This window comes from Seriola dumerili, unplaced genomic scaffold, assembly GCF_002260705.1.
Source record: "Seriola dumerili isolate Sdu_G_001 unplaced genomic scaffold, Sdu_1.0 BDQW01000052.1, whole genome shotgun sequence".
In the NCBI taxonomy this organism is placed as follows: domain Eukaryota; kingdom Metazoa; phylum Chordata; class Actinopteri; order Carangiformes; family Carangidae; genus Seriola; species Seriola dumerili.
In genome coordinates, this window is record NW_019174307.1 from 11,516,441 (window position 1) to 11,544,318 (window position 27,878).

Sequence of the window (27,878 nt, forward strand, 5' to 3'; positions counted from 1 at the left end):
TTCTACAATTGCACAAGTGTCAGTGAAAAAAAACAAGCTCATATGACTATATTCTCCTGTAGGAAATCCAAGGTTATAAGGTCAAGCTCATCATGTGTGTCAAACAATTTACATATTTGGTTTTACATCTTCACACGAAGCCAGTGTTGCCATTCTCCCGTCCTCTGCATCTCACTCCGTCTCCCTTCATGTTAGGAGATGCTCCTGTGTAGAAATGACAGGCTTCTCCCAGAGATATGACACATTCGGCTCTTTGTTCTCTCCCAGCAGAAGCCTTTTTCATCCCAGTGGGCAGATACCACAGTCTTTCACCAGACTTCCACACACTTTTGCTACCAAGAGAGACACTCACCAAGTAATACTTTTGTTCATTTTTGCTCCTAATCGTGGTATTGGAGAATTTTTTGAGTCAGCAGTGGGATTTTTGATGGCCCCGCACATCAATAGCGAGGAGTCGGTTCTCCTAAGTCACATGGTACAACATCCTTTGATAAATGCAACACTGTGTTGTGTCACTAAAAGCCAATTACACCATGCTTTTTATGATTGATCTGCTCTGACAGTAGTGGATGGCATTTAAATCAACAGCCCCCGGAGCCATCTCTAGGCATAAACGGTGGTGGTTATGGAGGGTGGGGAGGGTGGCGGGGGGTTATGGGTGCTTTAATCTCATTTGCTTGGTTGCTGAGTTGAGTTTCTAGATCACATGTTTTCAAAAAGAGAGCGGGAGAGCGGCGGAGATATCCAGCAAGCCTCTGCTCACTCAGCTTGGGAAGGCTGCTCTCTCTTACAACTTTGATTGTCCCCCGTGTCGACAGCTCGATCCACAGCTTCTGAAGTACAAGGCGCACACTGGCACTCATAAAAGCGTGTAGGGAGGTGTCATATTGAACGCGGGATTGCTTTTTAATCCCAAGCACATTGACTATTCTTGTCAATAGAACCCCAATACAACTGCCAGCTTGAGCTTTTTTTTTTTCCTACAGGATTCTTGCTGGGCTTAATTTTCAAAGTGAACGCACAGATGCCAAGGAAGGCTTTTTCTCTTTCTGCCCCCCCCCCCCCCTCCACCATCACTACACACACACACATCCACACACACACACACACACACACACACACACACACACACACACACACACACACACACACACCGCGCTGCCTCTCTCTGTGTTTGTCCTGGAAGTCCATGCCAAGAGCAACATGCATGAAGCAGAAACGATCAGTGGGACGCTCCTCCACCGCCTGTTTCTCAAGACTGAATGACCTGATGGGAAATATTCCCCTCACCTGCTCTCCTCCTTTAGTTATTAACATTTTACATTAAAACTCCTCTTTTCTCTCATTTTATTTTCATCATTTGACAGCACTGACAAAAGTAAGAACCGCCGCTCGCAGTAACAAAAAACATATGTGACCTTTTTCTTTAACTGAATTTACTGTCAAAGAACAAATCTTCCCTTTTCTTGCTTGTCTCGGTGCTTGAATAATTATTATCCACATCATTAGACAAGTTCCCCACTGTATCTAAATTAGATGGTCTTCTTTCAGGCCGGACATCACAGGTGTTCCCTTGGTTTCATGTCTCAGGAGGCGGAAATCTTTGAGGATACTGACTATTAACCCATGCTCTAATCATCTAGTCAGGAGGGGATATGAAACCCGCCAGAAGAATGAATTAATACGACCCACTAAGGAATACACGAAGAAAGCAGTGAGTGTCCATTTGCAAGGCTTAGGTACAACTGTCATAGTTTCTCTCATCGCGGCGCAGCCCCTTCATCTCCCCTTGATGGTGTCATGGAAGTGAGAGGCGTGAAAGCACAGTGACACTCCACGAGCCCGTTCCACTCGCAGCCGCTAATTCATCATGACAAATGTGCTCAGATGATCTGGCCCAGCAGCACTAATGGGGAGAGGAGAGAGCGCACTTCATTTGCACAAGACCCACTCCAATTAATCCATCCAGCTTTACTCTGGGCTAATTGGAGCGGGGCCCTCCCTGCCTGTGTGCTGGTAATATACCCGACACAGTTTAACGGCTCCTGTTCTCAAAGATCATACTTTTTTTGTGCGTGTTTCTTTGTGTAGATTGTGCCGAAGGGCCGTTAGAGGTTGTAAAATCTGTCCCCGTGATGCTAAACATAAGGCCCTCTTACAAACGTGTTTATAATGAGCAGTTAACTGATCACATTTCCACATTACCATATTTTACACTTTCCTTTCTGCTATTTTTAGGTTCCAATTCTCAACCTGTGGTTACTTTTTCAAGCACATCAACAAATATACAAGTGCACATTTTGCAGAGTATCTAGAATTTAGTTTGTTTGCCAAATGCAAAAATGTATTAATAACGGAATAAGTGAGTAGATAAATAAATAAAAATTAGTAGATAACTGTCAAATACTAAAAGCAGCATCACTACTAGCTTAAAAGACTCTTTTGAAGTGCTCTCACATCATATGTTTTGGGTTGTTTTGACTACAGCAGAGTGTGTGTGTGCGTGCGCGTGTGTGTGCACGTGTGAGTGTGTGTGTCCCATGAGACACCACATTGCTTCAGCTCGCTGCAAAACCTTTGGCACAAATAGGACATTCTTTGTCTAAAGTTAGAAGTGGTCTAGCTGGTAATTAATCCATCATAAATTGATTTTGATCTCTCTAGTGTTTGATTGATGCTTCTAATACAAACTTGATAGTGCAGAGTCCTCTGAGAAAGGCAGGCGCTGATCCAGTGTTTAAGCGTGGCCCGCTGTCAGACCATGTCCTTAACAACTGACGTGAATCTTGAAATTATATAGGAGACGCCGACTACATATTTGCATTTTAGAAGTTCGCCTGTGTGCGGTGGAAAATCTAGAACAATTGTTGGCCTGTCACTTCAGCTTTATCTTAAAAAACTTACAAAGGTTTTCCTCCTTGCCATACACGGCTGCTTGGGTAATGCTGCCTCCTGTGTCTGCAGACATATTTTTCTAAAGGTGTGTGTGGCACATCTGTGCAGCTATTGTTTATTCATGGAGTAAACCCTTTGAAATGTGTTAAGATACTTCCCACTCATTATAAAAATCCTGCCACCCATGGATTAGGACTTTGATGTCACCAATCCTGCTTCAAAGGCGTCTTTCACTGCTATTAATCACAGTTTAGCCTCTGAAGATATAGCCAGAGAAAACATTTGGACATCTTGTGCAGAAACTTTGAAATGTTCAGACTGTCTTGCATATGCTATGTTCATATCCTTTCCGCTGTGTGTGGGGCTGTTGGACTGCTGTGCACGCAGCTGCACTCCTGAGTCCATGGGATTCAGCTCAGATTTAGGCTCTTTCTGAACTGTCTTTTAAACTGCGCTGCAGTATGAACACAACTGTTAATACAGTACTGTAGTTTAGTGAAGTTGTTCACCTTGTTTGCTTTTTGTCTTATGTATGTTGACAAAAGGTATCACCACAAAGTGTTTAGATGGTTCACTCTTAGTAATAATTACTTTATTTCACACAGCAGCTCAAACCTTTTCCAAGCTTTAAACAATTCCTTATGTTACTACTTATGAATATCTTATGGTTGTGGTTTTGTGTTAAACAGGAAATCTGGCGACGTCCAGGGCCAGGATCACCGCAGCCTCCAGATCTCTGCCACCGCAGCTCGGGTCAGGACGCACCAAGGTGAGGCTTGTGCTCCTGTAGCACAAATCATCACATCTGAGAGCATATTGTTTTTTATTTGTTGCTCACAGGCATCGCACCATAAGAAACCCAGTAAAAACCTGTGCTGTGAAGCATAGCCACATTAATTGACTACCCTGTTATGTTTGCTGCCTTGCTTGTGGTGATGCAGCATCGCCATCTGGCATTTGGTATCTACGACATAAAAGTAGTTTCTCAGACTTACAAACTTGTTGTTTGTAATGAGCAGCAAAGTATTATAAAATTTAAGGTTTCATTTTTGTAGATTCTCCAAAATCACAAAAGCACATCTACATGCTTTAGTAAGAGGCCATGATAGTTTTATTGGCATAATATTCCACAATAATTCTTCATGTAGCAACTCTTAAAGGAGCATTTTGAAAATGTCTGCACACAATAGTGTCTGTTAATCATGTTCATACTGACATTCTTCATGCAGAGTTTCTTTGAGTACCTTTTTATAGTGTCATACACACTACACTGTATTTTAGGAGCATCAGTTGCCCCAAAAAGTCTCTTTAATAGCAGGGGCTCTTTCACCTCTGGACACACACTTCATTTCACCATGTCTGTCTATGTTTTACATTATTTAAGGGGAAGCATTTGGTCATATCATAATGTCTGTAAGATGTAATTTCTTATGGAAGTGAAAATGTTTTTGTCCATTGTTGAATTACTTGATCTGTGTAGAGGAAAAAAGAAATCACATTATGATTTATAGTGCAAAACCCCTTAAAGATGAATCTCAGCTTCTTTACTTCTTGTCTATCCCTTTCTCTCTTCCTTATTTCCATGTTATTCGTCAACATGTGCCGTACTCAAAGTCTCCCAAATACCTATTGAAGGTAAGACTTCTGTTAAAAATTGTAAAAGTTTCTCAATCTAAATATACTTTTTCTAAATCACAGACCTGTTTCAAATTACAAGCAGTCTCTGAAAGTACATGATATGAACTGAACATCATCATAATCCAAACTGAAACTTTAACTACGTTTCACTAACTCTGAATCATGTGCAGCTTCACTCTTGTAACATCAATCACGGTCTGTTTTTGGAAAAATGTAAATCATTTCTTTTGAACTATTTTTTCACACAGCCACAATTCTGCGTTATTAATGTAAACAAAGTCTCTGTGATGTATCTTTTTAGAGTATAGAAATACTTAATATGAGACACAAACACTGGCCATAATTTGGGGGAAAAAATAACAGTGGCAAAACAGTTCTACTTTGTTGAACTACTCAGTTATTCTTGAACAAGAAAGGACGTCTGCATAACAACTCAGAGTGATTGATGTAATATGTATGCCGTCATGTTCTCAATCAGAGCTGGGGAGAAGTTGACAGAAAGTGACGCTTATAAAAAGTTACCAGTACGACCAGATTAAAGTAGTGTGGCGGTTGTTAGGATAGTGGAAGTGAGTCCCAGATAAGGGTTTGTACTTCTGTATGGTCTGCTTTCAGAATAGAAAAGTGTCAAAACATCCAATTCCTCTGTTCATGTAACTCAGAATGTTTGACGTACCTTTCTTTCTCAGTGCAAGGATGAAATAAAGTCTTAAGATATGCACTTTGCTACGTAGACTTACCATAAAATATCTATTGCATCATTAATTTTGATGAAGCCATGAATTGCGAAGGCCATTAAAAAGCTTATATTGTGTCCTCGTTAATCTGTCGTCGTCAGGATGACTGTCTGCTTGGTGACGGCTAGTCTCATTACTCAGAATGCTCTGCAATCTTTCCATGCCCCACAGCAGTGCAGAACTATTCTCCAGATTGTTAGCTATAAGTGTTTATGGGGCTGTGTTATACAGACGGCACACTTAGTACAGCTGTGTGTTCCCAACTGGCCCATTTAGAAGAAGGAGACCTGCTGTAATAATACCTTTATCTCTACAGAGCCCACTGAGGACATCAGGTTGCAAATAAATGGCATCTCATTTGAATCTGCTGCATTTTCAGTGATACTCCCTGAGCCTGAGTCTGGCCTGTTTGTCAATGCACGGTGTTCAGTGTGAATGTTTGTGTTCAGGTGGACACCATGGAGATGATGCGTCACCCAGATGAAACCACCAACATGAGGAGACAGACTGTGGCCTCCTATTTCCGTGTAGGTGTTTTCCCTTTCATGCTACTAGCAGCTATCTCACAGCAAGCAACCATTTTAACATATCTCAAAATCTTATTTTGAATTGACACAAGCAAATGAACTGTAACGCAATTTTATTCACGTTTGGTAGTTGCACTAATATCAAAAAATGGTTTCTTTTAGGAACACTCTTGTTACACTCTGTGCTAACAAACTCTATTATTGGTTTCGGTTAAATAGTGTCAGTATTGGCAAATTTCCATTAGATAAATTTTAAGTGTAAAATTTAGCAACCTGCCAATATTTTTTACTTGATGTACCACAAAATTATGAAGTCAAGTCTTCACACAATGTCTCTTGCCTCTGCCTGCAGACTGTGTGCAGATGTTTTCTAAGAATGAAAATGCTTCAAATGCAGGTTGAATCTAAGAAAAATTGTGACTTTTGGCAGCTACTATAAACTATTTCGAAGCTGCAAACTATCTTGTTTGTAGCTCATACAAATTTCATTAACATTAAGCTGCTGTACCTCCTTGAGCAACTGTAATGCCTGATAAGAAAAATGCATGTCAAAGCAGAGCCAGTGATACTAGAAAATCCACTGTACTACTCAATCAATGGAAACAGAAATCATTTTTACTTCATTAATCATTCCCTCCAGACATTTTAGATTAGAATTTCAGATATTCTGAAAACTCACAGTAAATTGAGCATAATCTAAATTTCTACACAATTAATTCTGTCAATAGAGCAATGCAATTTCTACCTCTTACTTAACAATAAAACTGGGCTTACATACTGATAATTATTTTTTTGGGATTATTTGTTAATTTGTTGTTAATGAAACTCAAAACTCCCTGTAGACATTTCACAATAAGAGATTTCCATGGAACACAAGTGATTATTCATCCAGAGCCACTGTAGGGCTTTTAATGCGAAAGACTCTCAAGATGTGATAAGTTTGCATTTATTACAAACAGCAAAAACAGCAAGTTAACTCTGGAGGACAACAGAAAGTAGGGAGACTTCTCACCAAATTATCATCAAAGATACTTTCTGTGCCTCCGTTTCTTTACTTGAACTGGTGAATAAGGAAGTTGGTGGAGAACAAACCAGAGCTAGAAAACAAAGAACAAAAAGTGGTCTTAACTTTATCAAGGAGTCAAAAACTCTTCTTCTTCCAAATGAATGCTAATGTTGATCCATGTCTGCTGGATGAGTAAATAAGCAATACTTTGCTAACATGTTTGCCATAAGGACTTTATGTGGTGATAATATGTTAAATGTGTTTATAGTTTGTTCTGCTGCCTCCTATTTGCAAAAAATCTGTTATTAACATTTGTTATGAGAATAAAAAAACTCTGCCCAATCCTGTTGGGTGTTGTTAATGCTGTCAATTACTATTCAGCTTAAACTCTGTTATCAAACACATCTACGTCGGGACAAAGTGCAAAGCAAGAGTGGATGCTCTTTGAAGTGCAAATCATCATAACTGAACTTACACCAACAGACTTTGATAATGTGAATTCATATGATAACTGCTCTCTGGTGTTCTCATCTTGCCTCTGTCCACTGTTTATTGTTGTCTCGTTGTGTTTCTGCAGTACTCCTTGATGGACCTGCTGTCTAAGATGGTGGTGGGTCAGCCACACTTTGTTCGCTGCATCAAACCCAATGATGACAGGCAGGCCCTGCGCTTCTGCAAGGAGAGGGTGATGGTGCAGCTGCGCTACACGGGCATCCTGGAGACGGTGAACATCCGCCGGCAAGGCTACTCCCACCGCATCCTGTTCGAAGAGTTTGTCAAAAGGTAAGAGCAGCGTTGAGATGGGCAGCACCTTCACTCTGCAGCACGCACACATACTGTGCGCTGAGACAACCCTAGAGATAGTGCAGAACAAGTGAGCCATGCTCTGTATCACACAAAAACATGGGTTGGTTAATTAGATAGGGGTACAAGTTGAGCAGAGCAAGAGGCTGACTAATTGGCAGTCATTAGTGATAGTGCAAGACTAAATCCTACAGCTCTTTTAACTGGGTGTGGATACTACAGTCTGGAAAATATGGATGAAATTCAAACAGGGAGGAACTGTGATTATAAGGGGTGATGCATTTTAATGGATTTCCTTTTACTATTCATAAAGAGTTTGTTCTTTAACTCAGTGACCTGGAAAAGCTCAAGTGCAGTCTCCTTGTCCCATTGGTATACATTAGAACACAATTAAAACAAGATTTTATCATTAGGGGGACTTTATGTAAGGGTGTTGTTTTTGTTTTTAAAAATGTAGGACATGATCTGATAACTCCTAATAAGTGCTACACACTCCTGTTCAACTGTCCAACCCCAGATTTAAAAAGTATATACCTAAACATCCTCATCTTAGAAAATGCACATACTTAGACGAGTTTTCTGTGGGAAAATTCAAGGAAACTTATGTTTGATCAATTTTCCTTTGAAAAATATTCCAGCCACCTCTAATGTGCAGACTTTAAGATGATATAAAATTTAATTAACTTGTGCTTGTGGCCTGTAGGACAAAAAAAAACTTTAAGATGGCTGGTTGGTCTCACTGCTTTAGGGAAACTTTAAAAATTTGTGTTTAATTTCGGTGAACTAAAACTTTGAATGACCACATGGTTTTTCCTCACATGTTTCACTTTTGCTTCCACTTTTAAAGAGTGATTACTGGAATTGCATCATTCCCCCCGACCTGATGATTTTATTGTTTTCTCAGCACCTCCTCTGCATGGAGTGTGTGAATGTGAGGGTGTATTACCACTTCTGACTATATTTTAACCTTACTATTGAATCCATATCATCCCACCTGAGCCCGGTAGAAGTCGTACAGACAGACTCGAACGGCTAAACTGCACCTTTAGTGAAAACTGATTTAAATTTGTGCTCTCATATCAAAGGCTCGTCTGATGTTTCCAAGCAGTGCTTTGTATTTACCATCAAAGAAATAACAGGTATCAACAGGAATTAGAATGAAAGGCTGTAGACTGAGGCGGGGAAGGGAGTTCAAAGAAGTTTTTCTTCTTCTTGTTGTTCTTGTTTTTGACCAACACCAGAACACAAGAGATGAACCAGTAGTTTTGGAGCCTTGATGTCCCTGAGCAAACAGTTAGAGCCACTTTGTCCTATGCTGGTATTTTGTAAACTACAACAAGAGGATCAGTGGACGGATCCAGGCAATGTCAGCGATAAAACATGCAGTGGAGCTGATGCACACTGATAGGCCTGGGCTGATGGGCATCTTCTGTGGCCACTGAAATAAGAGACGATGATCCATTCAAAAGAGCTCCAACAATGGGCCTCTGTTGAGGACTCACGTCTCAGTCAGGCTCAGTTTTACTTCTCAGACAGAGCAGGCGATTTTCCGACTGTAGCGCTTCTAATAACACTTTAAATAGTTGTGTGGAATAAGGTGTTATGAACTGCTGTCTCTTAATGTTTACAGTTACTGAAGAGGAGTGATATGCTTGTCATTAATCCACTGAGCTACCGAAACTGAGGAATCTAATCAGATTTCTCTGAAACCATTTTTGGATTGTTTACTCAAACAATAATCCCTAATTTCACATTTACACTTACGATACAGAAGTAGAAGCAAAAGTAGTAGTAGAGATTAAGTTGAGAAATGTAAAGCAACAGTTTGACATTTTGGGAAATGGGCTCATTTGTTTTCTAGGCAATGAGTTGAGAAGATCACTGCCGCTCTCATGTCTGATTACATAAACAAGATACAGCATGTTAAATAGTGATCCTATTTAAGTTGTGTATATATATTTGTGTGTGTGTATGAATATATATGTATAATCTCTGATGTTTAAAAGTTGAACTTTATTTCATGATATAATCAAAAAGTCTTTGTTATAGCCTTAACCCAACTCTGTTACTCTGTTCTTGAAGTGCTATAACTATATAACTGTATAATCCTCTCATAGATATTACTACCTTGCATTTCGGGCTCACCAGATGCCTGAGACCAGCAAGGAGAACGCTGTTGCCATTCTGGAGCGGGCCAAACTAGAAGGCTGGGTGCTGGGGAAGACAAAGGTAATTTAATTACACCAGAAAAGTGAAACAGTGAAAAAATCTGTGTCTGTAATCCACATTTGCCGGAGCATTTTTTGTGATTAAATGTTGTTGTTAAACAGAATGAAAATGTATAAGAACGCAAACAGAAAGGCAACAGACAATATAGATATGAAGACACAAAAGGAGGCACACAAGTATAACCTATAACATAAAAACCATGTATAGAAAACAGTCCATACTGTCCAATCCTGTGCATGGCAGTACAAAGACCTATTCTATGATACTTCGATATCCTAACCTGGTCTAATCATGTCAGGTTTTTCTGAGGTACTACCATGTGGAGCAGTTAAACCTGCTGCTGAGAGAGGTGATAGCTCGGGTGGTGGTGATGCAAGCTTACACTAAAGGCTGGCTGGGTGCCCGACGTTACCGAAAAGAGAGGGAGAAGAGAAACCGTGGCGCCATCATCATCCAGTCAGGTACACTGGTATTAATTAGACAGTAAACAGAGGAAAGGGATGATTCTAATTTAAGTCAAACATATACAAAAGAAGGATGAGTTCTGATGTATTTTTTATCCTGTAATGGTGAAACAGGTGCAAATTTGATGTGAGTCTGACTATTGGGTTTCTTAATGACTTCTAGTCTATTATGCACCGCCAATTCTTCATAAAAGAGATGAGCTTGATAACCACAGCTTGACCTATGAGGGTTAAGAGCAATGCTTCAGAGCAGACAATAAGACCTCAGAGAGTTCAAAGGGATCCATCCCTCTGCCACCTGGTTTAGCAGTGTTTTGAAGTGGGATCTTGTGTAGTATATGCAGTCTATTTTGTTTCACAGAGGTAGGTCAGCAATCTCTCTCTCTCTCTCTCTCTCTCTCTCTCTCTCTCTCTCTCTTTCTCTCTCTCTCACATACACACACACAAACATGCACCCTGTCTCTCTCTCCAGCCTGGAGGGGCTTTGTTGCTCGGCAGAACCTCAAGCAAATAAAAAAGGAGCGGGAAGAGGCCGCTGTCCGCATACAGTCAGGTAAAGAAATGTTTATATTTTCTTCTGAAGTTCTTCATACATTCAAATGCAGACCTCTGGAATTTCTCATGTAGTCCAGTGTCCCGTGGAAATTCATGCCACTTTTTCATACACTTTCAAAAGGAAAAGGGATAAAGGCCTGAAAACCTTGCATCTTTGTGAAACACCTTTTTGATCTCAATGAGTGGCCTACGAAACAGTAATAATTAATTAATAATGCATAAAGAAAAGCTTTTGAAAGTTTGGGCAGCATTTGGTCCCCATGTTTCAGAAGAACAGTGCATACTGAGATCCTTTTTTCCTTTCATCTCTTTCCCAGTAAAGGCAAGAGAGGGGCTTATCCCTTCTGTTTCCTCACGACTTCCTCTCTCAAATTCCTGGCCTATTACACAGCTCTCACATACCAGAAACAAGATGCCTTTTTATACTGTCAACCTTTTCATCTGAAATGTAAATTAATTCTTACTCAGTGTGCCTTGACGAAGATCAAAGTGGGCACATTAACCTTCCTGGGTCCCCCCTCCACCCCCCACCCCCCCACCCCCCTCCTTGGAGCCTCTCACTGGAGGACAAGGGAGGGTGCCAAAAGGGGCAGGAGAGAGGAGGGCAGGGGGAGGAGATTTGGCATTGTTTCCCCTCGCTCCCCTAAGGGCTGCCCTCATCTGGCACATGGAGCATCTCAGTCGCCTGCACACCTTGTGTAAATGTCCTCCATTAAAACCCTTGTAAATAACGCTGCAGAATGGGTAAACATGGTTTTGGTGTGAGGAAAGCCTCTCTGTTGCCGCTGTCTTTCTCTTTAGAGAAGTGTGTTTGTGTGTGGCCGCTGGGGGTTTAGTGGGAGAGTGGGGGGGGGGGACCTGAACCTGACATAAGTGGGGCCTCAGCCCCCCGGCGGAGCACTCCAGCACATTCACATTGTGTGTTCTCTGCAGCTTATAGCCTTTGAGGTGGACTGCATTTGCATTCTGAAAATAAACAGATGCCTTTCAAATGTATGAGCCTGGTGGCTTCTCAGATCTCAGCGGGGCCTGGGGGACATGCTCACCATCGATCAGATTAGACCATGCAAAATAGAACCATGGCTCAACAATGTACTTGAGCTTTCTTTTCCTGCGCATATAATTTTACAAGAAAAACACAAAGCCCGTTGACGGAGTAAATCAGCAGGCTCCGTTTACCATCCATCTGAGCTCAGTATGTTTCAGTAATCACACAATGTTTTCCCACTGCTGCACTACACTCCTTATATGGATGCTAAACACATTTCACTTCCTCCCAGCAAATGCAGTGTTTTTAATACAAAGCTGTTTCAACGCTTTGATAAATTGTGTTAATTACAACAATTATACTTGATAACTGCCTCGGTGGACTATATGTATGTTGTTTTGATGGATTACAGAGGGAGCAAAATGATTTTCAAATCATGTGTGAGAATGTCTGACATACATATCCTGTGCAGCTTACAGGGGCCATCGGGTGCGTCGGGACCATGGACCCCAGAGGCACAGATGTCACCCTGAGGCTGGAGGAAAGACCACCAAGGAGGAGCATATGAGGTGAGCTTTGACACCCCATGCCCTTCAGGGTATTGAAAGAATATTTTCCTGTATGTTTGATTTGTTTCTAATTTTCTTTATTGTTTATTCTTATGGCACAGATGATAGTCTTCAAATGTGGCTGAAAATGAGACCACCATTAGAGAAGACTTATTGAGCAAGAGGTCTCACATACCTGTCACTCATCTTTAGTCCTGCTGTTCCTTTTGCCCTATAATGTACTGTTGTTTCAAGCAGAGGAGAAAGCTCCTCCCTGCGCACCACCTCTTTCAGTTTTATAAATGTAATAAATATCTTTCCACCAAGATAGCACACTTGTCTGACCACAAATGGGGTTGGGCGCTTCACTGGTCTCCAGATGTACGAGCAGAGGACTTTGTGTTTATTCAGCATATGGGCAGGCCAGTCATTAAGAAAGTATGTGCTAAGCGGGAGCGCAGCCACTGACTAAACAGCAGCACACGTGGTGTCGATGGTGGCTTTTAGCGAAAAGCTTCACCACAACTCACACATATCAGTGATTACAAATTCCCTATTGTAAGGTTTGGGAGTACAAACTAAAAATGTATCTAAGAGGAGAGGTATTCCTGAATGATTCTGGGTATTATGCCTTTTTTTTTTTAGTGTGCAGTGGCTCAAGCAAAGGACACAAGAAAATTAAAATGATGACTAATTTGATAAGCATGTTCAGAATAACGTTGGTTAAACCATCTTAAACCAGTTAACGCATATAAGAAATCACTCTTAAATCTTGGGTGACTTTTGGTCAACACTATGCATCTCTCTCCAGACACAAACTCCAAAATACTAGATTTACACATCTGAAAATGTTATGCTTGTTATATACTCAAACCAAGCGGAGCCTCATCAGGGATTTTTCTCTCCATGTTTACAATCATATTCCTTGGTGAGAAAAACTTCAAACCTCCACTTAACAATTCTGTTTAATCAGTGTTGGAATCTCTCCATATAGATTTATTTTGACATGATCTGGCCCATTTTCCTCCTGTAAGATCTATGTTCTCACCTACATGCTGTTCTTTTCCCTTTTGATATCCCTCCTCTCTGCCACGCATGAATTCTGTTTGCATCCAAACAGCAGAGCCTCCAGTTGCATCACCAAGTCCAAACTGGATTTTGTTTTTCTTGACTCGAAGCATGACTGCGACTCGCATTCAGCTTTGTGTTTGCAGATGTTGTTTCTTTACTGTTTGTTTGTTTTTGTTGTTTTTTTTTTAAGTAATGCTGCAATGAGTGATCACACAGAAACATACCTCTGTCTCGCTCTGCAAATTGCATAATCATAAACCAGAGCTGTTTTTACCACTAAACAAGGAGACAAATACACATCATCCTCAGCTCTACTGATGTAATATTGTCTGCACCTTTTTACATCACTATGTAGTTACCAGATGTTTATAATGTGTGTCATTTTATGATATTTACAATTATTGTACTTAAAATGTATCTTACTTTCACAGGTCTAACAGCCCAGAGAGCAAAGGGGCACATACAGATCACATACATAGAGGACATGTAAGTAACAGAATATCAATGAGCATTTTCTTATGCCTGACTTTAGCCGTGTATGTAAAATGCTGCTCCTCTACAAAGCAGCTTTAACCCAGATTATTCTTTGGGAATTTTTGAGTCCTTGAGACAAAAGAGTTCTCTTGCTCCAACCTCCATCTCAGCGGAGAAGACAGGGTGGTACGGGAACGAGAGAATCAAAAGGCTGGAAATTCACGGCTGAGAATAAATGCTCGCTCTTCCCTGAGGTGATTTGTCTTTGCGCTCCTCTTTCTACAGATGTTAGACCCCTTTTTTAGTAAAGACCTGAGGTTCTTTGGTAGCACTTTGATATCCTGCTCGGATTCAATATGTGAAATAGAAGAGCCACTCCGTGACTTGGAGCACATCACAGTCTTTGAAGTCTGATCCAATTTTTGCTGCTCACCATTTGATGTTGAAAGGATGAAATGAGGAAAATGTACAGTTTTGCCAGTAACTCTGCTGAGCATATGTAAGATTAAAAAAGCAAAATCCTTTGGAGGATGTACTTAGAAATGTTAAGCAGATTAATACTTTCCTATAGCTCTTTTATTCAAAGATAAAATTAAATATGAGAGGAAGTCTGTATGTGCTGTTTTTTAACCTCACAATTAAGTCTGTGTGGTGCTGTTTGCTAGGAGGTAGGGCTACTAAAGGGGGATATGCAATTGCATTAGCATTTGATTAACATTGCAAAGCACATTAATGGGTTTGAATTATATGAGTGCCAAATTGTAAATTGTAAATAAATGAATACAGCATCTACATGACTAAATTGAAAAAAAAAAAAAAAAACACATTACAGGGCTTGCTTTAACTTGAGTCTATTTATCCAGTGCTTTCATTGACATTGCTCTTCTGGGTGTGTTTACGCCTCCTCTTTCAAGGTTGGCCCCGACAGCCGAGACAGACAAGTGAAAGACTTCAAGAGAGACAAAGGCAGAGCAGAAGACAGTGTAGCGAAGCCTTGCAGGGAGACAGCTAGACTGCGAGACATGCAGTGTAAACAAGGTAAGCCCAAGCACAGAGCTGGCGGGTGCAGGTAATTACACAAAGAGACAGCAGAAATCCCGCTTTAATGGATAAAGTGCCATTTTTAATGCGGGACCCCTTTCAACCTTTCATCCCAGCCAATCCTCTGCTGCCATTCTTTGTTGACAGCAGAAGGAGAGAAGCATTATGGGTGATCATTTCTGCGGTATTTTAATAACCCAGGTCAGCTCATCATAAACGTCTCATGGCAAGTGGGGGGGCTTTCGAAGTGGCACGAGCACTTCAAAGCTTTCATTCTCCTGCACGGCGAGCCCTTCACTAAGGATCTCATCAATGACTCTAATAGACCTGCACAGTAACGGTGACAAGAAAATACACAAACCCTGATTTGTTGAACATATGTTTGGTTTGCTTTTTGCCCCAGGCGATGAATTACATTAATTCCTGCTGCCTGGAAGGCTGAGTGGGTGGCTGCACAGGGGGCCTCCGATTATGGCCGTCACCCAACCCACCACTAGGGTAGCCTGGGTAATGGGGGCCCGGCCCTTCATTAATGTTATTAGAGGGGTATGAGGTAAGAGATGGAGGTGGAATAGTGTTTAGCGGCACGGCTGAGAGATTACGGGGATTAGACATGATAATGTAACACAGACAGGGCTCTCTAGCGGGCCTGGGATTAGTGTCAGCACGCCACAGCAGGTCTGGGTTAGATAGCGGCTAATTCGGTAATGCTGCATACAGGTGACCCCTGCTCCCAGGCATCACTGCTGCTGAAGGGAGGCAGTGTTTGATGAATTTATAATGTCAGAGTGATTATACAGGGAAACGTTGCAGTCGATGCTGGTACGAGGGCATTTTGCTCAAATGTGTGTTTTGTCCTGTGTCACTGGAGCACAAACACAAAGGTTTGAAATTGAAACAGCTGAACGGCTTTCTTGTTTTTATTATTCCTTTACTGCTTGAAATCCAGAGATGAATATGTAGGCTCTTCCATTTTATGTGTAAAAGACGCATTCTTTTGCACATAGGATCCATTTAAGTTAAAAATGTGTTCAAATGTACAGTATTTAATGGTTTGATTGCTGTATTACATTAAGAATAGCCACCACAATATATAATATATTGCTCAACTGTATCCCCTAATGCACAAGTTAAACTGAAGTGATGTCTGCGTGCAGCCAATCTTTACAGGTTATAGCCCTAGTGTGGATATGAGTTATGAACAGTTTACCTTCTAAGATTGTTTAATTTAACTGATTTTTAGAGGCCTGACGTTAAACTATCCGATTTTGACAGGAAAAAGTAAAAATTTGAAAAAATAAACTTTTTTTTTTCTCTTTTGTGTCCCTTTAATCATAAAGAGTAAAAGTATCCAGCCTAAAGTCATTTAAGTTTAGATTTAAAGGGAATTTCAATCTGTTTCCAGAAGCAATGAACTTGTTTCAAGTTTTCTCTACAACTTGTGTGTGTGTTTATAAAGAAGAAAGAAGAAAGCATCAAGAATGGGGGGGGGGGGGGGGGGGGGGGATCAACTTGATTTCACAAAAAAAGTGGAAATATTCTCATTACATTGCTAATTTTTTTTTTACTTGTTTCAAGACCATTACAATGAAGTTCCGAGCAAAATTGGAAATGTTCTTCGGACCCTCAGATTTTCATGGGGGTCCCAACCCCCAAGTTTGGAACCGGTGACCTTGTGCAGTGTAAGGCTTTTGTAGTTCAGGCGTATTGGTATCATTTATTGCAAGAAGTCAAATGCTGGGCCCTGGGCGCATTAATTCATACCTGACATCATATCTGACAGTTCAGTTATATAAACGTTCTGACAAAAAAAAATCCTCTTCTCCTTCCGCCATAGGCTTCGCTAACTCTTTAGATATTTTGTGTGGCGAGCACACAGATTTTCAGGTATTCATCGCACCCCTTTTCCTGCCTCGTTTATGTTCCAAGGTCTGCTTGTGGCTCTGACTTCTTTCAGGAAACCCTATTTGAATATGTTGAGGGAGGCCATGGTGGCTCAGGCACCCAGGGCACACTTTGATCCCTGCAGATCTGAGGGCTTTTTTTTTTTTTTTTTTTCATCCCGAGATTGAGCGAGTCATGGAAGCCTTGCCCTGCCAGATGTTTGGAGACCAGGCTCCTTCCTGTGTCTCATCCTGCTGTCGCCTCTGGTGATCGCATCGGTTCTCTCGAGCTGGAGCTCGACCTGGAGTGTTTCAGGACACCAGTGGAGAAAAACAGAAAATTAGCCATGGAAATTGAATTACCCCACCCCTCCAGACTCTCACACACTCGCACACACTCCACACCCTGCTCCCATTAATGCCAAAACACCGGGGCGTGACCTGGAAGCTCTCAGTATGTTTGACGGACGTTGGGTCTTTACTAAGTGATTTAACAAAGCCTGGTGTTGCAAGTGAAGACATTAGAAGTTTTTTTCTTTAATGTATGACACAACGCAGATCATTTGGAGAGACGTCTGTTTTACTACATATCTGACACCAGGCTAGGCAGCTATTCTCACTCTTTAGCCAAATACCCGCAGTGCTGCATTTTATGGTGGGAAGAAAGCATTAAAGCACTTTGTACTCCAGGCGTTCTCAGATGTCTGTTGCACCAACCTTTTGATTTCCCCATGTTTTGTAAGTGAAAAAGTTACTCATACACAGTGTACTCGTGTAAGCTGCACACTCAAGACGATGGCACCTCTCGTCACCTGTCAGCCTGAATATTAATACAACATGTTTGGAAATGAGTCACAGAGGCGTGTGCAGAAAGAAAGCCTTTGCTAGCAAGCAGCAGATATGATCAGAGTGCTGCTTATGCTCCTCAGCGTGGTAAACAGGATGGTGCTGAGGATCAGTCAGAGCTGACTTTATGGTTCATGAAAGCTGAGCTACTTATGTTAACAGGCTTTTTGAAGATTATAGTTGTGGTAAACATACATGTCAAGAGAGAGACAGTGATAAAGTGGAGCCACAACACAGAGACCAATTACCTCTGCGCCTTGGAAGATAGTTAACCTGGTCGTTTGAAGGGATGAGACGGGGAGAAGAAAGAAAAAAAAAAAAATAGTTGCAGTTTATGTTGACTTATTGGTTATAGTGATGTACCCTCAGTGCATAACATGGTACAGTCAATAAGAATTGATTTTGTTTGTCGCCTTGAGCTCTCTCTGTGCTTTACAGCCACAGCTGAAAGAGCTTATTGGAAACGTGGATGCTGTTTTACCCACGCTGAGGTCAAAACCACAACCACCAGTGCATCTCACTTTCTTCTCTCATTCCCTCCCTCAGCTCTTAAACGTCTTCCCGCATGTCATTCCACAAGGTCTGCAGCCACCAGGTGCTGCTCCGTAACCCACCACCACCAAAGCAGCAGCGGCAGCAGCAGCAGCAGCATCACCGTATCAACATGCATCTGCCAGACAAATGATCCACCCTCTCCATGTTCGCTAGACAAATACTCTCCCTCCCTCTCGCTGTCTCTCAGCCTTTTGATTTATCTGTCTGTCTCCACATATCGCCGCGTCTCAACCGGATGCCTTCAGTTTTAGGCAAATTACAGGCTCGACGTAGCGGCAGCAGAGATTTGGAAGGGATAGGAAAGACTCAACTTAACGGAAGGAGTTGCCTCTGTCTGACGCTACCTACGTAATCCTCTTAATGTCAGTGGGAGTAGTTAACAGGATGTACTTCCAAACTACTCATCATCACAATTCCAACAGAATAATCTCCTCAGACGTAAAATCAAGGTGGAAAATGATACTCCAAGTTCTCTGTAATTTCGCACATGTGGATTGAGTCATTTGATGTAGTTTAACAAAGTTTTTCCAAGTACAAAACCTCATTAGTTTGTTATTGTTGTTGACAAAATACAGTTTTATACATTTGGATAAACCATATTTTTATCTAACTGGAAAAGCTTAATGCCATTAGTTTGCATATTTAATCCATTTTTGGCCTGGTTTCCTTGTCATTCATGTCTCCCTCCTCACTACTTACTTTTTACTCATCCTGCTAGGTCACAGTTGTAAAATGCATGTATTATGTCTCTGACAAATGATTGACTTCCACAAAGTTGAGAGATTTTTTCTACCACGCAAAACATTTCTTTAGGAGTCAAAGTTCCAAATCTGCTGTCACGGGAAATGATTGATTTCAGTGTGAAAAATTGCTTGTAAGTAACAACATCCTCTGCTTGCATTAGTGAAAACAGATGCAGGAACTACTTTTTTTTTCAGCATTATCTGCAGGACTTGACCAGTTTGTCTTATAATTCAAAGCACATGAGTTGCTATTTAAGTATGATGTTCAAAATGACGAGAGTGGTACTAAAACTCAAGAAGTTCTGGAAATCCTCTTCAACCTCAGATATCTGTTTAGGGTCTTTGTTTGCAACTGAGGAGTAATGTCTGTGTTAGTGTGCACACACACATGTGTGTATTCATGCACATGTTTGTATGCATGTGTCTGGGGTTATGTGTGTGTGCGTGTGTGTGTAAGAAGAGGGCGGTTGTGAGGTAAAGAGAGGGGTCTGGGTTGCACATGCCTCATTTAGACATCAAAGGCCCCTGCTGATGATTTTTCCTTATAATCCATGCCTTTTGGTGCCTCTGCTCCCTCCATCTGAATAAACAAAGCCCAAGTGGTTCTCTGTGGTCTGGGAGAAGTCAGGTGATTGCAGCACGTGATTTGGGGAGTAAATCGATACATCTCTAATTTATTCCACTAAAAATCCCTTTTAGCAGCTCTTTTATGTTGTTTCTGAGGAGCATTCTGATTTTCAAGGGATTTCAAAGTGGTATTTAGAGATGTAATACGAGTCATCTGCTGCTCTTTGAAAATGAAAGAAATACCTATCTCAAAAAGAATTGCAGCCCTTTTATATCTCAAGAAGCAAACTTGTACAATATGTAAGTCTCTCACCAAGAAGAGCAAACTCTGCTTGGCTTTCTTTTGATAGGGAGAAATCAATATTGTATGAACCGCACTGCCTCTGTATTCCCAGTCGACCATTATTCCTCCCCACCCCAAACAGCAGACATTACCCACGATCATTTAGCAAACCCCCGATGTGAGCCACTGTCTGACCCTTCCCAGCGCTGCCTGCCCATGTCCAAGCTGTGCTCCCATGCCAGAAGCCAGTTTGGCTGCCTCCCTGCCTGTAATATATCTGCAGGAGCAGCATTCCTCTGGGGCTGGCCTGGATCAAATGGCAGTGATTTCCCAAACAGAGGCACAGAGATGGGAGGCCTGACCCATCCTCTGATCTGCTACACGCTCTAATAGCTGCAGGTCAGAATGGATAAATGGTGATGTTGAACCCCCATGTGTCGTGTTTTGGGCTCCAGATATGCAGTGGTAGATTCAGCAGGATGCGGGGCCAACAGATGATGGCTGAATGATGTTAGGAAAACATCAAATTACGTTTTCTTCCCCAACTAATGCTGCGATTACGATTTAAATTGCAATTACTTTTTATGAACTTGACTACAGGCCTGTATTTGTGTTTTATATTGTACTAAACAAAATATAATTGGACCCAGCATGACAAACTTATCTTGTTTCTACCTTATAAATAGAATCATGCTGTTGTTTGGTGTTGAGTGGGCTGAATGATAAGCAAAAAAATTTAGATTTTTTGGCAGATATTGTGATATGAGTCATGATTTCAGTCGGAATAATTGTTTTTGCATTTCACTTTCACTGGAAAAAATTTGAAAATAATGACCGTGTGAATTTTGTTGAAGCTTGTACCAAACGAGCATGTTCCTTTTACATCTGGAGAATATGATTTGTAGGCATTTCTTTAGCACATGGTGCTAACAATGCACAAGAATCATGTGACACATTTTACCTTTATCAAAAAATTTCAGCTCCTGCAATTTAGATGTTGCACTTGGCCATATTTCAATTTCAATTATATTTTGATTAATTGTGCAGCCGTAGTGTTGAGGAACTCCCAATGTCCGTATCATTTCAACTGCCAGAGAATAGTTAACTTAAGTCAGCCATGACTCAGGTGGTAGAGCAGGTCGGCCATTGATTCCGCTGTTGACTGTTTGATCCTTACTTCTCCCATACCCAGGTTGCATCAGGAAGATCATCCAGCATTAAACCTACACCATACAATAACGAACTGAGTGTAGGTCACATCTGACAGTCTTTTGATATCAGACTGACGAGCCCTAATGCTAACAGCTCTGCTCTGTGGACTGAAATTGACGTGAAGCAATCGGCTAAAACCTAAAGACGTTGCTCTGTTGCTGGTCATTATCAACCACATGAAAAATCTCTATGAAGCTGTATTTGGTATTAAAGTGGTGTTTTTAGCTAAATCCTAATATCAGCATGCTGACAGCGACTACAGTACTGGTAGAAGAGGTATAACGTACAACATTTATGATGTTAACCATCTTGGCATGGTAGCATGCTAACATTCGCTTATTAGCATTAAACACTCACTGATGACAATCTGTTTTGCAGGTATTTGATTGTAAACTATTGTAGTGAACAAATTAAAATTTTAACAGGATGAATCCACAAGAAAAAATAATAGGTTGCTAAAGTAATTACAGTTCATCTTGAGGATTCATCCTCTGTGCCAACTTTCATGCCAATCCATCCAACAATTTGCTGAGATGTTTCAATCTGGACAAAGTGGTGGACCCACCTACTGACAGACAAACATACCGAGAGCCATGCCGCTAGCATGGCTAAAAATAATACGGACTGGTGTTTATTCTTGCACAAACCATCTTGGATTGAAATGTACACACACCAACAAGGAGACAATGAGCATATTAACAGGACAACAGCCAAGATTTATTTCTGGCCAACTCTCAGAATTAATGTTAACTGGTTACAGCTGAGTAAATTCACCAGTGGCAGTTGTCAGTATAGCCAGTGATAAGCTTTAACTTTCCCTTGATACAGTCAGTTAGTTTGGATGTTTGTTAGATTTAAGATTGCGGCACTTGCAATTTTAAAAAATGCACTATTTCTGATTGTGATTTTGATCAGTACAGTAAATCGTTCACCCCTACAACAAATCCTCTCTAGAGTGGAGAGTCTGAAGCAACCAGGATATCACATAATTTTTTAAGATAGACAAAACATATGGTTTTTAAACTACATAAACAGACTCTATGCAGTCTATTTTACAGCATGATTCAGTTTTGAAACTTAGTTCAAGGCCGTCAGAATTCATTATTTGTGATTGAGTGCTTTGATGCCGTTTCAGGGGAATTAAACGTTTGCTTATCAAACCTATTTCTGCATCATTAGCCTAACAATGTCCTACATACAGACACTGTTTTTTTTTGTTTTTTTTTTAAATTGAGGTGCAAATGTGTATATGTGCTGGTTTATTTCATCTGATATCAACATATGTGATGCAGATACAGCAGCTCTTTCAGGTTTCACAAAGCTAAACAGCGACATGTACAGTTTATCTCTTATTTAAACCTAAGTGATTTTGATGCAGCCAAACCAAGCTACTAGTTTAGAGGAAATACACAAAACTGTTTCTTTCACAGCTTATTTTTAAAGCTACATGAGATCTATGCAAATACCCTCAAATACTCAGGGGGGAACAAGGATTCACACAGTGGACTGTTAACACCTCTGAGGCATGGATAGATAAGATTCACGGTAAAAGTTAGCTAATATCTCAGAACTGACAGGAACTTTCTGGGCATTTACAAAGTGTGACTTTAGTAAACCCGTGCTGGTTTGAATAACATCAAGAAAACCGAGGAAAGATGGGGGGAAGGGGGAGGCTGCTCTTTGATGTATAGGATTGAGATGTGATGAGGTCTGTTCAAAGTGAGTACAAAGTAGTGTTAAGATGGAAAAAGCAAATGCAGCTTTAGTCAAGGTAGAGAAGCCGAGGTAGCAAGAGATGATGAAGAAATGTCCTGTCTCAAGAAGATGAAACGTTATCTAACATTAAATATAGACGCTTTCTTGTAAAGGTGTCTCAGCTTTAAAACACAGTTTTGTAACCTACAAATTTTGAAATCCTGTGTGTGGTGTAGTAAAAGAATGTCGTAATTTTCATATGTTTGAATAATCAGGTTATCACCGAGCTCATTATCTTTAGTAAGACATCAATAACACTTCACTGTCTGTGGTGCAATGAATAATTAATTCTTTAGTACACACTGTTTTGAACAATTGGGGAAAACAGCTTAACACGGCCAAAGATTCGGTGATCTGCTGGAGGAGAAGCAGCAGAGAATAGATAAGTCATTCAATGGGTGGGAATCTGAATGTGTAAATTGCTTCTTACTCTGTTTAACAGATTAGCGTCTGTTTCAGTAGGAGAGTGAAAATCTACACCTCGAGACCTGTAGATCTGATGAGTCAGAATGGGATTTTTGGTGGAAATGTACTATTTATAGGCCAATGAATGGATGTCACTTTACTGAAATCACTACAAGTTAAATTTCATGTACTACCATTGTATTTGGGAGGTATCAAAAATGGTGGTATCAAATCTGTATGGCAAGACACCGTGAGGGACAGAAAAGTTTATTATTTTATATGGTTGAACTGATCCTTTAAAGGGGCAGATTGATGGATACGCTTACTTTCTGAGTTAGATGAGAAGATTGGTACCACTCATGTGTACAGTAAATGTGAAGCTGTCAGGTAGCTTAGCTTAGCAAAAAGAAATAGAGATGGAAAATGGAGAAAGAGCTAGGCAGGCTCTGTCCAAAGGTAACAACATCCACCTCTAAATCTCACAAATTAAATCTCATTTGTTTAATCTGTAAAAAAACTAAAGTGTAAAAACATCAAGTTGAAAAGATTAAACGCAACAACATCGTCTTTCATCGTGTCTGGTGTATCTGAGAAACTCAACAATCAACAAAAACATTGGTGAAACCAAACAACCACTGAAAAAATGCATGGCTCAACACAGGAGGGCTGACTCCTCAGGCCAAGACTCAACAGTTTACCTACACCTGAGGGATAAGGGACTCTCATTTGATGACAACTATGTGCATATTTAAGATGGGGAGGACAGATGGTTTGAAAGAGGAGTAAAGGAGGCCATTATGTCAAAGTAGAGAAAACATCCCTCCACAGACTAGGAGGTCTACGACACTTATCCCCCACCTACAATGCTCTCCTTTCATCTCTTCCCAGGAGATTTAACAGCCATTCACACTTGGCCTAATGTGACTCCAAAAACAATTGCGATTGCCACTTGGCCTCAGGTGACTCCAACGGCTGTAACGACTGTCGTTACAACAGCCAGGAAGCACTAACGAACCAAGTGACATCAATGGCCTTGATAACGACCCCACAGAGACTTAATACCCTGGTCTCCTCACCAGTCTGTCAGACAGGAGAGGCCTTTTGGATGAGAGGTGAAGCGTCTTCAGGTATCGACAACCAAGTCCAGTTGTCCACAATTAAATTTTTCTTGGACGTCAATTTATGGTTATACTCGAGGTTAAACGAGATATAACGAGTTGATCTGTGAGCTTTAAATCCGCAGATGGGCTGATGTTTTTACTTTTCAACAGAGGCTAGCTATTTGCCTTTGTTTTCCCTCTCTATACTAAGCTAAGCTAACCAGGTAAGCTAACTGGCTGTTTGCTGTTGTAGCTTTGTATTTAACTACAAGACATTAGTTATACCTCTCATCTAACTCTGGTAAGGATATTCCCCAAAATGTCAAGAACTATTTGCTGAACTTTTGTTTTGGATTATTTTACACTGAACTTGTGTTTGACCAGCACTTGACTGAATTAAACTGCTGTGCTGAGGATTTCTACCTCTCATTAGTTACTTTGACAACTAAGCTAATTTCAGTTGCAGTACATTAGACCCTGCTTTCTGACCCTGATCTTGTATATTGGCAAATAATTAACTCCACACCAGCAATATTCTGTGTAGCTAATCTTCTTTTGCTCATGTGGTCCAGAAAACTGTCTTCAACAGTAAAACTGCACCTTCTAAAAAAGTGAAAGGACCACTATCAACAAGGCTCATTAAACCTTGCTTCAGGAGACAAGCCTCCCACAACAGCACCACTGACTACCTCTGCAGTTACAAGATGCATCAATATACAGTGTAACTCCTCACTGAGACAAATGTAAGACACATTCAATGTCATGTCTCACCTAATACACACGGTTATTATAATATTTTATGTACTCTCAGGCCCTGGCAAAATGCTAATTTTAAATTAAGTTTCAAAATATCCATCAATCATTCATGCAATATTTACTGTACATATCAACTAAGATGTAATAATTTTGATTATCAGCACTTGTAGATGTTGCCCCGTGTTTTAGTGTCATCAGTCTGTAGTTACAATGATAACTTTCCCAGGACTGTCATCAAATGATTGGAGCATCTTTCTACTTGTTCAGCTCAGTATGTGATGTTTCTTAGACAGACACTCACTTAAACTAGTCAGTTTATTTGCCAGACTGATCACAGCTATTGTTGGAAATGGTACTACTTACTGTTCATTTTCTGTTGTTTCTACAGTGAAGGCATAGCAAGATCTGATCTGAGAATCAGTGTAAGCTCATTCAGGAATTACTTTTCCCTTTTTGTGGGTTTTAGTCACAGTAAAGTGAAAATGCTTGCTTAGTCAGAAATGTATCAATATCACGCCAACGTCTCACCTCTGCCTCTTCCAGTGTAGCTGCTTGGCAAACTTACGTGCAGTCTGCTGTGCACCTGTGAGGGGAGATATAATTAGATGTGGTTCATGTGTGTGGATTTGTGCAATGTTAAGCTGTTATTGAGTCAGCTCATCAATGAAATTACATAATCTCACCTAAGTAAATTTAAAATGTGTTTTTGCCACTTTGTCACACGAGGGTGCAGATTTAAAAAGTCGAGGGCAGAATCTGTTTACTGCTGCTGTCGTCACTGTCAGTATCATTTTGGTGCTTGTTGTTTTTTCACTTGGTTGGATCAGTGCCCTCATTTTTCCTCTGTTGCAGGTCCAGTGATGAAGCTGCAGCAGAGAACTCCTCGCCGGCGGGGCCAGCAGCCCAAGCTGCTCAACAGCCCTGAAGACAGCCTGTACTACAACCAGCTAAATGTGAGTTCAAAGTGCCGATAAAGGCCTTTGTCTGACTTTGGTTCCACATGATAATACAATTAAACCTACCTGTGCCAGACCCTGGAGCCCCACCCCCACGCTTCTCTGCCTCTTGTCTTGAACATGTGCTTATGCTCTTTATCTGTTGCTTTCATGTCAGGATGTCTGCCTTCACGGTGAATAATTGATGTGGTTTATCAAAGCTGAGCAAGATGCATGCTTCATCAGACTCACTTGAGCCCTTTGATCAGAAAAAATTATGCTGTGACTTCTGATATTATCAGCATCTGCTCGCATTCAACACAAAATCACTTTGAATTAAAAATTAATGACTCTCTGCTCATCTTTTGACTGTGTGCTCTTGGCCCTTTCCTCAGAGAACTCTGGATTACCAGGGGAGCAAGAGGAAGCCGAGAAAACTTGGGTAAATAACTGCTTTCCTACTTACAGCAGCTCTAAACAGAGCAGGCCCTTTGTGGAATAGGAGAATCCAGAAATGGAGTTGTTTTCTTATAATGTAAATGGAGAGCCGAAAATAACAGGCTTTTTATGAGCAGTTGCTCTGCGTCATTAGAGAGGGGGTTACATATTAAGGCTTTGTCAGCATGCTAATTTTAATTGTTGAAGGTCTGACTTGTATTTGTACTATAAATGACATCCTGGTTCAGATCAGTGTGCTTAAGAGGATGCCTGAACACCACATTGCTGCATCTGCAAATATTGTTTTTATTTCCAGATGTCTATTTTATCCCTTCATGAAAACTCTGTATGACTGCTCTGTATCACAGTAACTTCTTGCCACTTTCTTTTCTTCTTTCACATCACAGTCAAATCAAAGTGCTGGATGGAGAAGATGAGTACTACAAATTACTGTCAACTGTGGAGTCAATCCCTGAGGAAGACTACGCGACCGCCCCCTCTCCCGCCCTTTCTAGTGGGCCTCTCGTCAGTCAGAGCTGAGCCTTACAACCATGTCAACCGGTAAGACAGACGCAGCAGACATGTAGACAGACACTCCAAAGAACATCCTCAGTGTTGGATGTGCTTTGGTATGTGGAGCAAGAAGCAGCAGTGCAAAATAAGCGACCTGTACAGGCGATGCCCGCAGCGGTAAATCTAAAGAGGTCAGAAAGTGTTTACAGGAACGACTTACTCATCAGTGACATTATAATAACACTTTTATAAGGATTGTGCCTGTTTCTGTGCAGTAAATCAGGGCGGTTTCTCCCTATCTGCGAAGGTTTTATAGCCATAGAGCTCAATAAGTGCTAGAGATGTTACATTTCGCAAGAAGAGGGGATCCAGATGTCTTCCAAGTGTATGTTATTAGTCTTTCTTCTAGTCTTGTACTTGACTTGCTGCTATTGTGCCTCTCAATTTGGTAAGATTTACAATATTATTATGTGTCTGTGTCTGTCATTTTTCTAGAGGCTTTTTTCAGGGTCTTGAATCCTTCACTAAATAAGTGAAAATGATGTTGCATCAAGAAATAAATAAGTAATAGTACATGTAACACAAAGTACACATCATCCTGTGGTGCACTGGGGGGGGGTTTAAATGTTTAAGCACTGCACAAGGTCTGCAATTAATGATTACTCTTATTATCCATGTATGTGTTAATTATTGTATTGATTGATTCCTCACTCTATGTTAGAAATACTGACAGATAAATGAGACAAACATTATGATCATTCATAATATATATTATTATTATTATATATTCAATTGATAATGACATGAACTGAAGAGAAGTAAGCAAATCCTCATGTTTTTAACCACGTTTGGTGTTTTAACCTGATTAATGACATACTCATTAAAATGATCATTCATTAGTTTCTGTTGA

General features: G+C 40.7%; 1 protein-coding gene across 1 annotated transcript in view; it reads left to right on the top strand.

Annotated features, from left to right (window-relative positions):
- The window catches only part of myo3b (myosin IIIB), a 55,146-nt gene extending 28,151 nt beyond the window's left edge, over positions 1-26,995 (top strand). The window contains exons 25-37 of the mRNA XM_022741376.1: positions 3,585-3,664; positions 4,510-4,530; positions 5,720-5,797; positions 7,381-7,586; positions 9,725-9,836; positions 10,135-10,297; positions 10,773-10,853; positions 12,316-12,412; positions 13,894-13,948; positions 14,851-14,974; positions 25,935-26,035; positions 26,413-26,459; positions 26,863-26,995. Of these exons, the coding sequence (XP_022597097.1) occupies positions 3,585-3,664; positions 4,510-4,530; positions 5,720-5,797; positions 7,381-7,586; positions 9,725-9,836; positions 10,135-10,297; positions 10,773-10,853; positions 12,316-12,412; positions 13,894-13,948; positions 14,851-14,974; positions 25,935-26,035; positions 26,413-26,459; positions 26,863-26,995 (1,298 nt within the window). The remainder of the gene's footprint in view (positions 1-3,584; positions 3,665-4,509; positions 4,531-5,719; positions 5,798-7,380; positions 7,587-9,724; positions 9,837-10,134; positions 10,298-10,772; positions 10,854-12,315; positions 12,413-13,893; positions 13,949-14,850; positions 14,975-25,934; positions 26,036-26,412; positions 26,460-26,862) is intronic.
- Positions 26,996-27,878: the final 883 nt, after the last annotated feature.